Source organism: Diplodia corticola (genome assembly GCF_001883845.1).
Source record: "Diplodia corticola strain CBS 112549 chromosome Unknown scaffold18, whole genome shotgun sequence".
Taxonomy (NCBI): Eukaryota; Fungi; Ascomycota; class Dothideomycetes; order Botryosphaeriales; family Botryosphaeriaceae; genus Diplodia; species Diplodia corticola.
This window is the reverse complement of record NW_017971497.1, coordinates 69,898-85,135: the sequence shown is the minus strand read 5'-3', so window position 1 is coordinate 85,135 and position 15,238 is coordinate 69,898. Positions and strand designations below refer to the sequence as shown.

General features: G+C 59.3%; 3 protein-coding genes across 3 annotated transcripts; 2 read left to right on the top strand and 1 right to left on the bottom strand.

The window, feature by feature from the left end:
* Positions 1 to 1,036: 1,036 nt before the first annotated feature.
* BKCO1_1800027 (pathogen-related protein) lies at positions 1,037 to 3,189 on the top strand (the record flags this gene model as incomplete). The annotated part of the gene is made up of 3 exons (XM_020271802.1): positions 1,037 to 1,196; positions 1,599 to 1,980; positions 2,034 to 3,189. The coding sequence occupies 3 exons, from the start codon at positions 1,037 to 1,039 to the stop codon at positions 3,187 to 3,189; spliced, it is 1,698 nt and encodes a 565-aa protein (XP_020131452.1).
* Positions 3,190 to 4,754: 1,565 nt separating this feature from the next.
* On the bottom strand, positions 4,755 to 5,801 carry BKCO1_1800026 (tim barrel metal-dependent; the record flags this gene model as incomplete). Its single annotated transcript, XM_020271801.1, has 1 exon — positions 4,755 to 5,801. The coding sequence occupies one exon, from the start codon at positions 5,799 to 5,801 to the stop codon at positions 4,755 to 4,757; it is 1,047 nt and encodes a 348-aa protein (XP_020131451.1).
* Positions 5,802 to 11,542: 5,741 nt separating this feature from the next.
* Positions 11,543 to 13,213, top strand: BKCO1_1800025 (g1 s-specific cyclin; the record flags this gene model as incomplete). The annotated part of the gene is made up of 1 exon (XM_020271800.1): positions 11,543 to 13,213. One exon carries the CDS (start codon positions 11,543 to 11,545, stop codon positions 13,211 to 13,213), a length of 1,671 nt encoding a protein of 556 aa, XP_020131450.1.
* Between the last annotated feature and the right edge of the window lie 2,025 nt (positions 13,214 to 15,238).

The following is a 15,238-nucleotide window of genomic DNA, read 5'->3' as shown; positions in this document are numbered from 1 at the left end:
GCGCAGGAGGCTGCTGCGTCGTCTCAGCGAGGCCCGGGTTTCCCGGGGCGGCGGTGGTACAGGACACGCTTCGTGATGCCACACTTTGTTTGCGGAAGAATGGGCGTCATCTTACTGGTGCGACGGGGCAGGAATGCGGCAGGCGCGGCCGATTGAGGACGAGGGGTCGCGGCCGTTGCTGAAAGGAGCGCGGTGGCAGCGCAGGCGGTTGCGGTGGCGGAGGAGAGCGCGTCCAGAAAAATTGCGGTTGGCGACGTGCGTGCCGCGCGTGGGCAGCCCGTGAGTCCTTGCAGCCCCACACCCAGCCCGCCGCCGCTTGCGAGAGCCCCTGCGAGCCCCCCTGCGAACCCCATGCCCGCCGCTCCGTGGCTCCCCATCCCCAGGCCTACACGCCCCAGATCGATCACCACGCCCGCACCCACACGCCGGCCCGCCGCCCACAAAACGCCGCACGCCGCGCACCGCGCACCGCGCACCGCGCACCGCCCGCTCCGCCGCGCGCCCCCCGACGCTGTCTCGCCCCGCGCTGACCGCGCCGCCTGCCCGCCAGGTGCCCGGCCGAGCAGCTGCGCGACGGCGACTCGTCGGATCGGCCGCCGGGATGGTGACGGGCATGCTGGCCTGGTGCTAAGGGTAGGGTTGTTTGCAGTGAGGTGCAGAGGGTCGCGTCGTACAAGCAGTGAACCCTGGACGGGCGTTTCCACAGCCCAGACATGGCTTGTGGCCTCGCAGCGCCTCCTATCATTGACAAGCATGCAGCTCTATCGTCGAGAGCGACGTCGCCAGCGCGCATTCCGGACACGGACTTATCATCCATCGTCGTGTGAGTGCGTCTAGCCGTTTCCAACCCGCCGGGCGATGCGGCCAGAGCCCGCCTCAGCTCGCCTATTTATCACCACAGACAGACCCTCTAACACTGCTCGACATTCCTCCACTCCTCCCTCCTCACTCTCTCTTCTTCAGCCTGCTGTCTCCCCATGAGCCTGCTGCGCCACTAGCTGAAGCTGCTCCGCCGTTCTGCAATATCACCGCTCCAATGGCCGCCGCCGACGCCCAAGCTCCGCCGCCCGAGGAGGACCACTCGCCCGTCCCCGACTACCTCGCCGATGCCGACGCTGTCCTGAAAGACCAGGGCGTCAAGTGGAGGTACGGCCGCCCTCCGGACTACTCCAAGACGCGCAAGGTCTACGCCGAAAGTATGTACCGCCCTTCTTTTCGCAACCCGGGTGGGAGCACATGTCATCACCTCCGCGCCGGACCACCTCGTCCTTGCATCATGAAGACGATCGATCGGTCCGCTTTGTTCTCGGCCACGTGGGAGCCTCGTGTTCTTTGTACTTTTCGCCTCCTGCACCCTGCACGTTAGGACGGCTGCATTGCATCGCAGCTATTCTCCGCTGCATACGAGTCCCTCCACGCATTGCTCTCCCTCCCCCTCCATGTCTGCTTATTCCCATCCGCTTCCGGGTCCACCTTGGCCTGACCAACTTTGGGCGAGCTTGTGTTACTTCATCCTCCCGTCCCTCCTTACTTGCCGTCAAAGCTTTCATGCATGACAACCCCTTGTCACCTGAATCAGGACTGACCAAAGAAATTAGCCAAGCAGATGAACCATGAGGCCGGGAGCCTCGTCCAGATGGTTGAGAACCTCGTCAAGAACTGGGAAATCGAGGCCTCCTTCAAGCCTCGCATCGAGGACTGGAGGACTGTCGATGCCCCCAACTACACGTTTGCCATCAACGGCAACCCACCCCAGAGTGCTGAGCACATGCTCAAGGTTGGCACTTACAATGCCATCATCTCGCCCAACGAGTACTACAGCCCGGAGAACTCCGACTTTGCCTCCAGCCACAAGACCTTCAAGCGCATGATGCCTACATTCGCCTGGGAGGTGCTTGAAGTCTACTCCGGCCCTCCACATGTGGCTTTCCGCTGGCGCCACTGGGGCACTATGAAGAACGATTACGTCGGCTTCAACGAGTAAGTCCGCCACGGCAACTTTACGCAAGGCTGCTCGCTAACAATCGTCTTAGCAAGGGCGAGAAGGTCACTGCCAAGGCTCATGGCGGGCCCATCGACATTCAAGGCGTCACTGTTGCCACTGTCGACGAGAAAGTCAGGCTGCGGCGCGTTGAAACTTGGTTCGACCCTATGGAAATGTTCCGCCAGATTGCACCGCAAGGCATCGTGAACAAGGAGCCAGTAGCTTGGCGGGTAAGCAGGACCCCGTCACCTGTCACCAACAGGACAGCGACGCCTGAAGCAGCTTTCAAAAAGCCAGATGAACCTGCCGAAACCGCTCAGCCGGGTCCCGCCCAGCCCAGCGACAGCATCGCCGTCCAACTAGCTCAAACCGACGTTGCTGCTCAGGGCGAAAGTGCTCCCACCAAGGATGCCCTTCCTGAGCTGAATCCTGACACCAAGGATGCTGATGCTCGATCGCATCAACAGCAATCTACTTCTGACAAACTTGCCGATGTTCCGCTTGTTTGCCCCTTTGCAAATGTTAATGGCTTTGCTCAGGCCAATGGCACTCTATCTGAATCCAAGGCGGAACACGAGTCTGAACCTAGCGTTCAGACACTGGAGCTTCCTCAGAGAAACAACGTCGAGAATCCCACCGAAGATCTGTCAACAGAGTCCACCAGGCTGGTCCAAGCCGCACAAACCCAAGCGACAGAACAACGTCTGCAACCTTCAGTTCCTGTTCAGGAATCGTCAGAGACGGCAGAGTCCGGACTTGATCAGCTCCATGAATTGGAGCAGTGGCACGAGGCATCCGACATTCTCATCGACACTGCGCCCGGCTGCGAGCCGGAGAAGTTCCACGATGCTGTAGATGTCGAGCACGAGACCTCGACAGTAAGCTCGGAAGCGGGTAGCTGGACGGCTGTGACACCCCCTGCTTCCGATCCTCCAACGCCACGCAAGAGCACATACTCGTCCAGCATCACCAGCGGTTCCGAACAGGGGCAGTCCAGCAACCAGACCTCTCCCACAGAGGCTTTCTTCTCACACTACCCCGCACACAAGGTCCATCCGCACCCGAAGGACATGGAGAATGCCGTCAGTCCGGAGCCTGGTGAAGGCGTGGCCGCTGCGCCCGACAGCGAAGAGGTAAGGTTGACGCACATAGAGATGAGCAAGATCACTGCCTTTGAGTGCCCGTTTCTCATGAACAGGGAGTAATCCCTCCGTTTCGTTGCTCATTCCTGATGAACATGGAGTAATTACTTTGATTTTCGGCGATGTGTCCATGGATCACGAGGGCGCAATACCACCTTTGAACTGGCTTTTGCCACGCTCTTTGGCTTCGGAGGACTTTTTAATTCCTGTTCTTTTTTCATGGGCTCCTTCTCATAATCGGTTCATGATGAGAGACGCCGCTTCACTTGCGTTATGACCATATTCTTTGCCAGCGTAAAAACGAAGCGCTGACCAGTCAGTGACAGGCCCGATGCGCCTGGTGGTGTACGAGGCGACGGTGGCGGTCCTCGGGCTGAAACAATCGCACAGATATTCGAATGGCTGTTCTATAGACTCAATTCAGATGCATGTTTCTTCACAGTCAGACGGGTCTGCTTGCATGTGCTGCTTACTCTCGGGTAACTGGTCGGTCCTCGAAGCCACGTGTGGTTTACGCCACCGTGTGTGAATTCCGGGTTACCTGATTTTCCCGCAGCAAGCGGGCCGTTCTTGTGATGAGGTGGCTCCGTGTGAATCCGGGTTAACAAAGACGTCCACGTACCTTAACCGCTGCAGCCACCGAGGTGTTGTGTACCGCAACTAAGGTGTACGCGGCAAGTGGTCTTGCCGAAGAGTGCTTTGACGCAGATCTGAATATTGTCTCGCCCGTTCCACGGCACTCACACTTCGTCTTGCACCAGACAGTCCTTGCGTCTTCGTCTGCTTAGAGAAGGTGAAAATTTCTGCGGCAGATGCAGCGTTTGCGCAGCAGCCTTGGCTATATTCCTGCTGGATGCGAACACCACTGGATGGACGCACGATCTCCTTCCCAAGACACATTCGACTTTGGCTACGCAAGGGACGGTATAACACGCGGGCCACGCTCTTATTACCCCATCAGCAGGGGGCAAAAATGTCTCTGTTCCGCATCTACCACGCTGCAATGCATGACATCCCTTGTCGTGCCCAATCGCTCGTCATCCAGCAGTCATCATCTCACAGTCGGAAACAATCCGGTATCCATAATGGGGCCCACCATGGCATACACTTACCCACCCACTGCCGTGTTACCAAACATGACTGCCTGTCGAACACTTGAGCCCACCCCGTGCATGCTCGCACGATGGGGCTCACTGTGCCGCTGTCAGTGCCACTGCTTCCAGGATGTCTGCTCCTGCCTGTCTGCCCAACACTACCTTGGTTTCGAATCTATCTGACACAGACAAACAGCTCATCATGCATAGGGATAGCGGCAGCCGCATCCGCCACCACGAACACCAGCATACTGACCGGTACCGGCTGGCATCCGCGACAAACAGCTCGCAGCAACCACGCATTTCAGCTGGCCCACCTCCACACGCACGCGTCCTTGCACAAACCTTGGCTCCCTTTCTCCCCATGCTTCTTCCGTAGTCCGGCGGTCCCCCTTCTCCGTGGTCGATTCCCATCCCCCCATCCCCCCATCCCCCCCATCCTACTCTCCACCTGCGGTACACGGAAACGTAAACGTCTCTGCTCAGCACCGACGTCATCTCTCCCTTCCCTAAACAGCTCACCTCACCTCTCCTCTACCGCTTCACATCCCACAACTCCTCCGCATTCCCCCTAAACAGCCTCTCCACCTTCTTCTCATCTCCACCGCACCACTCCAAGCACTTCTCCACAAACGGCTCCACATCCACGCCGTCGAAGCGCGTATGCGGCCAATCCGTCGCAAAGACGCACCTGCCCCCCTCCCTGACGCTCAACAGCTCCCTCGCCATGGCCCCCAGCCACGGCAGCCCTTCGCCCCGCTCGATCCGATACGCCGCGCTCAGCTTGACCCACGTGCGCCCCGCCCTCAGCAGCCGCATCAGCGCGTCGAAGCCGGGAAGGTCGTACGGATCCGGATCTGAATCCGTCGACGACGATGGAAGCGCCGGGTGCCCAAAGTGGTCGATGCAGAGCTTGACGCCGGGCGGGAGCGCCGCCCCCGCGGCCTCGTCGCCGCCCGCGACGACGCGCTCGAGCAGCGGGACGGCGTCGAGCGCGCAGTAGACCTGCAGCACCCAGGCGGCGCGCAGCGGCGGCGGGATGGCGGCGGCGTGCGCGGCGACGTCGGCCCGCAGCTGCGCGAGGCTCGGGGCGCGGCCGACGGACTTGAGGTTCAGGCGCACGCCGCGCACGCCGAGGGCGTGCCAGGCGAGCATCTTTTCTTCCTGTTCCTGTTGCTGCTGCTGCGAAGGCGCGGCGCCGGCCGGGTCGATGCCGACGACGGCGCGGCCGTGGGAGGGGCCGAGCTGGGAGAGGGCGGAGAGCAGGCAGCTGTTGTCGGCGCCGTAGATGGAGGGCTGGACGAGGACGAGGTTGCGGATGGTGTAGGCGCCGGAGGTGAGGGCGAGGGCGGAGGAGAGGGTGTGCAGGGGTGGGGTGTAGGCGGCGGTGGGCGCGAGCGGGTAGGCTGGGTCCGTGACGTGCATGTGCGAGTCCCAGGAGTCGGGCGGGATGCGGGCGGCGACTTTGCGCGGGGTGGTGGTGGAGACGGTGCCGTGATGGCGCCGCGCCGGGAGAGATGGTCTCGGGTGGAGCTTGATGGTGGTGAGGGCACGACGAGGCTGGAGGAGCAGGCGAGACATGTTGGCGAAGTGCAGGTGTGTGGTGGAAAGCAGATATCTTTGTGGTCGTACGTCTTTTATCTCAATTTTGGTATCATTTGTGCCGTGCAGTCGCATTTGTTGCGATTGTCAGCAGTGGGGTTAGCGAGGGTTCATTCCATGCTCAAACGCTCCCCGGCGTTTTCTGGATACAGTTAGCCCCACGCGGTGCTGAGCGGATGAGGGGCCGGTTCGCGGGAATGGGTCTTGCTCATGCATCCGGTATCGCTGCGCAGTCTGTGCCTGCAATAATAATGCGGGGGACGGAATCCTCAACCTTGACCGTCGATGAGCTTGGAGCGAGGAGCTCGTCGTGTAGTCAACGAGTAAAGGATCCACTGGCCTGTGCTGCACCTTTTGGTGCTCTAACCTTATTTGAGTAGCGCTGCTCCATGGGCTGCGATGCAGGCAAAGATGACTCCATATCCACCGGCTCTGTCCACCTGCATCGTCGACTGCGTAGCAGGAAAGTGGCATGTGAAAAGCATGCGGGGTTCTGGATGTCCTTCGGGCTTCGTACGAGGAGCGGAGAATTCCTGAGACAGGGTGTCAACCTGGCCGGCTTAGGTCCCACTTTAAGCCAGCCGTATCGCGGAAGTGGTTCATTCTTCCAATACAAGTTAGGTGAAAAAAATAGTCTTGTTAGTCGAACGAACATGGGCTTCGGTGGACGACGACGAAGCTCTAGAAGACAAGCCGCTTCCTTTTCCTTTACGGGTTAGCCACTTCTTCTCTCAACAAAGTTTGGGGGAACGAAAGGCGGGCACATGCACATAATTCTTGAGACCGGATTGTTGCTTCTACTGCCCTCGTAGAAAGCATGCCCAAGCTGACATTCATGTCCGGGTTATTTCTTTGAGTACCCACGTAGAAAGGCTGCTTAAACATACATCTACGTCCAACCGTCTACTTCGAGTGTCCCCCCGTAGAGATAGTACAACGTCCTTCGAGGATTTAGAAGGTTTAATAAAGTCGTCTTCAACCTGCTATAGTGCTGGTGAACGTATTGTTGGACCGCGCCAACTAAGGACATAAGATAAACGGTTAACGGCCGCTGTGATGTTCTGGGGACTGCACCACTGTTTCGTCTATTTCAAAGCAGGCTGTGTTATTAGCCTTTCGAAAACTATTTTGGAGTGAATCTTGTTCATGTAGATCATCTTAGCGCTTGAAATTAAGATGAGGCGCTGCTCTCCGATCGGCAACCTTTGATGATGTGATTGGGGCTTTGCAGCCGTCCGGAATCTGGACCGATACAAAAAGGGGCAACGACAATGCCGGCATTTATCGACGGACCTAAGCGCTGTGGAGTGGCAAAAGAGCGGACGTGATTTTCATGTCGGCATGTATCAAGATGAAAAGAAAGCAGCATGATGACTGGGCTAAGCGGAAAACAATCAAGAGCTCGACTTGGAAGCACAGCTGGAGATGGCGTGTAAAGGAAAGGCTTGTAGGTTCTTTCTTCTCCTAGGAAGCAGAGAGCAAGAGGACGAGATAGGACGGAGGGAGATTGGTTACGAAAATCGTTGCCAGCCGTCGCCTCTCCTCTGGTGTAGGTTCCAGGCGATGAATAAGGGCGTTGCGATTCGTCCGATGGTGGTGAGCGCTGACGCGGCGCTTGCAGGTGCGGCCAATGATGGTCCTGACGCGTGGAGCAGATTCTGCGAGCACGCGACTGTGTGAGCAGGCGGGAAGCCACGAAGATTTGGCTTACCGCATCCGGACCGAACCTGCATATTTCGCTCACCGTCAGCACCGGGGAGCTCTCAGATCACGGCCGATTACTGGTTGCCGATTTTGCATGAGTGTGCCCGGGACCACATGTAGTACCCGGAGTGCCAACTCTGGAGCAACGTATGGTGTGGTCTGAACATGACCGCCAGGAAAATCCCCAAGCAGCGCCCGCAGTTCCATGCTCTTGTTTCACCCACGTCATCGGAGCCGTCACAAGAGCCGCTGCGGCCGTGGAGGCGGCCCAATGGCGATGCAGCCTGGCCACGACAAAACTCGGGGCATGAGATGCGGGCCCACATCGGGAACGCCCTATGCTATCACAATCCTTTTGGCTTGGGTGCTTCTGCCTTCTGGGGGGCCAAGCCGTCTGGCGGCCACCTGTGTGCTTCACCACTGCGGCCCGGCTTCCCCCACGCGCACACGGACCCGGCCTTTTCCAGCAATGGAAGCTTCCACTTCGATCCTCCGGCGCGGATGCCTGCTGCATGCAACGACGAGAAGGATCACGATGACCTGCTCCGCGTCTAAGCGGCACTCTTGCTCGTCAGCGGGAGCAGGCTCACGGCTGGCTGGCGACGCAGTCAGCCCTCGGCGCGGGTCAGGGCGGCGCAGGCTGATGGTGATGTGGGGTCCTTTTGCATCGTGACCAGGTACTCGTACCTCCCAGCGTACCGCGGCCCAAATCACGGGGCTTGACCGGATTTCTTGACCGCTCGCCATCACCGCAATTCTGAGAACCCGACCGGATGGGGCTCCGCGCAAACCCATCTCCAACGTGGCTAGTTGGGCCTCGCACATTGCGCGTGACTGGAGCCGTAGCGTCCGTCAGCCCAGCTCCAGGCACCCGGCAGCCACTCACCTGCCCGCTGTGACGACGGTGTGGCAGAGTGGTGGCGAGCAGGCGCTGGGGCTTCCTGGGGCGCGCGCGCGCCGGCCCTCGGGGGGGAGACGACACCCTCGCCTGCCCTCGCCTCCAGCAGGCAGACGCCTGTTGCCTGGCACCCTGGATGCGCGGCTGCGACTCCTGCGCCGCGCCGCTCGGAGCTTGTTCGGCAGCCGCAAGCAGGTCGATTTGGGCCATTTGGGTCGAGCGCGACTCAGATGTGTGCAATTTGCGTCGCTGAGATGCCGCTTTCTGACGGTGCCGCTGCAGGTCATCGCCCATCGCTGTGGCAGGCTGGCGCAGGCTGGCAGCAGCAGCGCTCCGCCCACTGCACACGCGCGCGAGGCCTGCCCACTCTTGCAGCCCGCGCCGCTCCGCCATGCCCTGCGCGGAAGCAAGCTCCGTGCACGCGCCCGACCGCGGAGCAGGCTGCCTGCGTGCCTGCGCCCGCGACGCGGCGTTCCGTGACGTATACGGCCGTGAGGCTGTCGTCGCCATCGCAGGCGCAGGCGCAAGTACTGGAGCCAGCTGGGCGGCGCGCGCTGGCGGGTGAGTCAAAGGCGGTGGCTAACAACAGCAGAGGAGTCGGCTCTTTCGCCTCGTGCGGCAAGGCGTGGGCGCGCTAGAGACGAGGACAACAGGTCGAATCACCAAGTGTCACGGCTGGATCGCCAGGGTTGCCATTGGCCAGCCTGCTCCAACGGCGTGGCCATGGTCACCCACTGCAGCTTTCCCCTCTTCTCGATCGCGAGCTCGTCTCGCTAGGTTGTGCGTGTCTCAGATTGGGTCCTGCTGCCCGCTGCGCAGGCGCGCGACGGGCGCGCGACGGAAGCGGTGACGGCCTGGTCAAGCACTGCGTTCTTTGTCAAGCGCGGACGCGCTCGCGGCCAGTCGTCGCTCAGCCTCGGGCAGGGCCGGCAGGCGGGCGCAGGGCCTGGTCGCCGCCGCCGCAGCCGGCCAGGCTGGCCGCGACATGACGAGCCGCGCGCGAGCTGCCTCAGGACGGGCGGCGGCGACGGGCGGCGAGGAGCCACGGGCGGCGGGCACGACGACGAGGCAGTGCGGCGGCCAGACGCCGAGGGCCAAGAACAGGCAGGCAGCGCGCGCGCGCTGTCGCACCCGTGTGATGCCGCGCGAGCCAAACTTCTCGGGCGGCCAGCCAGTATTTGCCATCGCGGGCGCTGCTGGGGGCGTCGGCCGGCGCGTGGCCCGTGCGCGCGCTGAGATGGCAGGGCAGACAGTCATACTCCGCCGGTGTTCCCTTCTATCAAAAGCCCGCCACCCTCTCCCCTCTGAGTCCCAACACAGCAACCATGTCTGCCGCACGCTGGACCGTCGTCTAAACCAACGTCTTCTGACGCTGCGATTAGAACCGGCCCCTCTCGACCTTGGCCACCTGTCCGCTTGCTAGTACCCTTTATCCTCCAGTCAGCAGCCTTGTCTCAAACGCGCCGACCACCTGTCCTGCCTGCGTTGCCGCCTTCCCTACGAGTCATCTCCACTCTGTTGCCTCCTTTAATAGCCCTTGCCTTTTCCACCACCCAGCTCGGCGCTGTTCCGCTCGCACCCAACCCGCCTCTCTGCCGCCGGCCCTTGCCTCGTTTACTCGATCGCGATCGCCGCCGCCGCCTCGACTCTTGCTCCCCAGCCCTAGCGAGCTCGCCTCCGACCACCAAGACCGCAGCACTCAGCACCCAGCTGCATCGCGCACACCACTCTCTCCGCTCTCCCGCTCCGCTCGCAAGGCGCACGGCCACCCCGCCCGGCCTGCGCATGGTGGCTCCCGTCACCATCTGAACCCCATCACCGCCACACTCGAAATAGTCACAATGTACCTTAAGCCAAACAACAGCACTCCAGTCATCAGTCGCTCAGATTTCACCTCCGGTTCGGACAACAAGGCTCTCTTCTTCATCCAGGATTCCTCCTGCTGCTAGATCCCGCACTCCTTCGGTCTCCATCAGCTCTGCGACGGCCCGCGCCCCGTACCGCTGAACTACGCTCGAAGTGCACTGCGACGGTTTAGGAAGACGCCTTGTTCTGGTGATATCTGTAGCTGACGGTGACTGGAGAATATCCTCTCTCACGGCTGAAGCTCTGGGCGCCAGTTGGCCACTCTATACCGACCACAAGCACCAGCTGCAAAGCTAGACTGTCGACTGCATCACGCATAACCACCCGCATACTCTCTGTTCTGCCCTCCCACGATTACGAAAACGGATTCCACGCTTGCTCCAACACCCTCGCAAGGACTGAAAGCGTAGGCCATACCACACGCGCTGTCACGAGCTTCTGGCAATCTTCGGGACACAGGAATCTCCATTTCCATTCCAGGAAGGCAGAAGCACCCGAGAACTACCGTCGGCTGTCAAATCGCACGACGGGCGGGTTTTCGTTGGTTCTTCTCATCGGTAAATCTCGCAGGTCACCCCACGACCGCGCAAAAGCATTCGACCTATTAGGTTCTGCCTAAACAAAAAAAGTAGTTCGCAACAAAAGCGCGTCTGCTTCTCACTCTCTTCGGTTTTCATACTGGATCTCGGTTAGTATACCCAGGCGTTTCTTACTTTTCTCCAACATGGGTTGCGACTTTCCATTCCCAACCCAAGATGCTACGCATCCCTATGGATCTGCCGTTTCATCCTCTGCATCCTCTTCTACCTCTTCGGTATTCTCTCTAGATGCCGCTTCCTCTCAATCCTCTCAGTCCTCTACTTCAAGTTCCGGACACAGAGGTTGGGATTCTGACGACTCATGGGCTCGTTCGCAAGCTGCCGCTCCCGTCCGTCCCAATGGATGCTCGGTTGCAGCCGAATCGATCGCCCCCAACGGTGGCATCACTCGCACCCAGATCTCGCAGTGGTGTGAGAGCCAAACCTCTCTCCCCTCCTTGAGGGCGAGCGATGTTCCCGTGCCTGCAGAGCTGCGCCAGAACCCCCGCAGATGCCCCACAGCTGTCAACTGCCGTGCGCCCCCCGCCCTTGTCCGCCAGAGCGAGCGCACTGTCAAGTTCGTAGACAGCCTTGTCGGTAAGCCCTCCCGCCGCCTCCGAATCTCCCTCGACCGTACGCTAAGGTGACTATCCGTTGAAGATTCTGCCACCCAAATGGTAGAGGTCATCTGGCCGCTCTCCGTGCCGACCTGCCCCAACGAACGGGTTTCCGGCCGCGGAGTCCTTCCTCTACGGACCTTTATCCAGGAGACTCTGCGTCGGTCGCGGACCAGCTACTCGACCCTCCAGGTTGCTCTGTACTACCTGATTCTCATCAAGGCACACGTGCCCAGGTTTGACTTCACTATGGAGCAGCCCGAGGATCAGGCTGTTCGCGCCTTGCAGTGCGGTAGGCGCATGTTCCTTGCCGCATTGATACTGGCATCGAAGTATTTGCAGGACCGGAATTATTCGGCTCGCGCATGGAGCAAGATCTCTGGCCTCAAGGTCAGCGAAATCAACACCAATGAAATGGCTTTCCTCAAGGCCGTGAACTGGAAGCTTCATATCACCGACCCGGTTTTCGAACGGTGGCAGGCAATCGTCCTTCGGGCCGCGCCTTCGTCTCAGCCGCCGCCTTCGCCCGGTGCCCCTCAAATGCACCTTGGAATGCATGATTGGAAGACCCTCATTCCAATGCTCACTCCTGAGCTCGACACGTTCGATGTCGTCCGCAGGAAGTCTGTTCAGATCTGCATTCCGAAGCGTCTGACCCCGCCCCCGCCCCCGGCCACTATTTCTCCGGTGCGCGAGTCGTGGATTCAAGAAAGCATACCAGTCTCTCGCACCAAGGCGAATGCCTTTTGCCTTGAGCCGATGGTGGACATGACTCCACCTGCGCCAATGATGTCCCGTCTGGGACCGCTCCCCACGCCGCAAATGACTCCTCAATCGACTATGAGCAACACTCCTGCAGTGAGTGTGGCCTCTATGGGATCGAGGCGCCCATCGATGTGCGCTGCCATGGCTCACCATCAGACCATGATGTCTGCTCGTTGCAATCTTGACCAGTGGACACCTACTCCTCGCTTCAATGGTTTGGAAGCCTACCAATTTTCTGGACGACGACCCTCGCTCGCAGCGTCGACGACGTCTTCGTCGTCTTCGCCTGACTCCATGGTTTCGGACAACTCGTCTCGGTCATCTCGTGCTTCTTCGATTTCTTCGGTCTCGTCTGCTGCTTGGGCGCCGAACGCCAAACTGGCGAAATTGGCGACTTGCCGCAATGCGGGGCTGCCCTACCCGGGGCAGCTGAAGGAGAAGGAGAGCTCTGAGATGATCTCGGCCATTGTCCCGAGCGAATCTTTGTCGTCGCCTGATTTGGAGGGCTTCCATATCAATGATGCGTTGGAGGCCACTCCGGTTCCCTTCCAGCAGAACGAGAATGTTTCGCCTAACACTCGCACTGATGAGGTAGCCAAGGGTCGCAAGCGATGCAGATCTTCTGTGGATATGTCACTGCAGCAGAACGTGCGCGATCTCGTCAACCCCGAGAAGCTCGCAGCCGAAACTCTTCTCACCCTCGATCCTTCTGTTCTTCAACGCACCCCGGGCGTCGTGGCGGATCGCAACCTTGCTTCTTCGTTCCTGCTCCACACTCCCGGTGGGCGAACTCCTTCCTCGACGTTCGACTTTAAGGCGCTGCAGTCACCATTTTCAGTCGTCCCGGAAGTTCGCCGCCCAGTCCAGAAGGATCTTGGCAGAAAGAGGGCTTGCTGCGCAAGCGAAGTTGCTCAAGTCCTCCAAGCGAGGGCTGGCCCCGGCAGGTGGGAGGGTGTCATCTAGGTGATGTCCTCTCGGCTGCCTACCTCGCACGCCGATTCTGCTCGTGATTGACTGCCAAGTAGTCATGTACATTGAGTCACCGAATCCTTATACGCTTCACCCTCCTGCCCTTCTTATTACATCATTTAACCTCCTGTTTTGCTCTGCTTTCAGTCCGTTCGTTAATTGCTTTTTTTCTCTGCTGTTCATTCAATGGGAGGTAACATTGGCCTTTTATTCTGCTGCTTTACTGGTTCGAGGCTTTGCTCAAACAACGGGGTCCGGAGGTGGGGAAACGGAGTTTTATCTTGTTTGGCTGAAAGGGGTCTACGGACACCTTTTTTCGAATACCACAAGTCCGACTATTTTTCAGGACACCTATCGTCTACACGAATCACAGCGAAAGGAAGGGGGACTTCTGTTTTCTTTGTTCTACTGGACACGCAACACATCACACAATACCACAAACAAAAATGGGCCGATACCATGGATAACTGGGTGGAGGACGTTGGAGACGGAACGTAGATAGTTTTTAGTCAGTTGGAGCGGTGGTAGAAGTAGTCCAAACCTCCTCTGCTCGATCCACTGCCTGGAAAAGGCTGGATTGAAGAGAGGGTGTTTGGGGAGCTAGTCGTGTAAGGGAACAAGTGGAGGATGTAGTATTAGCAGTTGAAATCGAATGGTTGCATGAAGGCGCAGAGAAGGCCTTCGATCTACATCCTGATCCACATCCCCTCCATCCTTCCAAATGAAAGCAAATCATGATTTTTCTCAACAAGAGGCGCCGGGCAGTTTGTGGATCGAACTTTCGAGAAAGATGCAAGAATGATTCATCGATCGTCATAGGTGGGGGGGCCGAAGGCGGAGGCGGAGGCGGAGGCGAAGTGGAGAGAGAGAGAGAGCACGGAAGGAGTCATGACCGGGTCACCGTCACCGTCACGATTACCCCCCACCCCGTGCCCCCTCATTCCCAAGATGCCCAGCCCGCCGTGACTATCTTGCCAAGACCGTTCATTTTTTGTTTTTTGCCGCGCGGCACACGCGCGCACACACACAGTCCGTCCGCCCGTCCGCCCACCTTTCGCCGTGCCGGAACTTCGTCGCCGCCACCGCGCGCGCCCGCGCGCCACCGAGCCCTTTTTCCGCATTTTTCTCCCCCCTCTCCCTTCCACGCTGAGGGGCTGGCTGGCTGGTGGTGCGCGCTGGTTAAAAAAATAAAAACAAAAATTGCCCTGTGGCTGGCTGCATCATGACATGACTTTGATCCCCATTTTTCCCAATCACAATCAATCAAGAATGTTTGAATGATAGATAGACAGATAGGTAGGTAGTCTGCCTAGGCGGTCGGGCGGGCGGTGCCGGTGGGGGGGTGCGCGCTGCTGCTGCTGCTGCTGCTGCTACTACTACTACCACTACCCGGACTCCCGGAGAGGCCGAGCCGATGGGGGTTGGGGTGGTGGTGGTGGTGTGTCGGAGAAAAGACGATGTGATGGATGGGACGAGGCGCGGCCTGTCCGTGCCTAGGCCCAGGGTCTAGGTGGTGGTCTCTAGATCTGGATCACCGCATCGCACCGCACCGCCTGCCACTGCCGACCAATCAACCACCAACTACCTATGTATGTGCCGCGCGCGCGGGTCGGTGTCGGTGTCCCCGCGTGGGAAAAAGGGGAAGGGGAAAAAAAATTCAAGGCAGGTTATTGGATGTGGGGAAATGGGATGGATGCATGGCGGTTGGCGGCGGCGGTGGTAGTGGTGATCAGCCGGTGAGGTGAGGTGAGTTGAGTGAATGAGTGAGTAGGTAGATGGATGGGGAAGCCTAGGAATGTGGGATGAGCATGACGCAGACAGAGCGATGACTGGATGTTTCTGTCCGCCTGTCTCTTTCTCTCTCTCTCTCTCGCTTTCGGCATCGCGCTTTCGGCCCCTCGGAGGCGAGTGAGGATCGAAAGGCCGGGCCGGGCCGGTCATGTGTATAGTTGTGGAGAGACTTTCTACGTAGTGGTACGGCATTGCATCATGACCTGGTGACGAGAGCGGGTAGAGTAG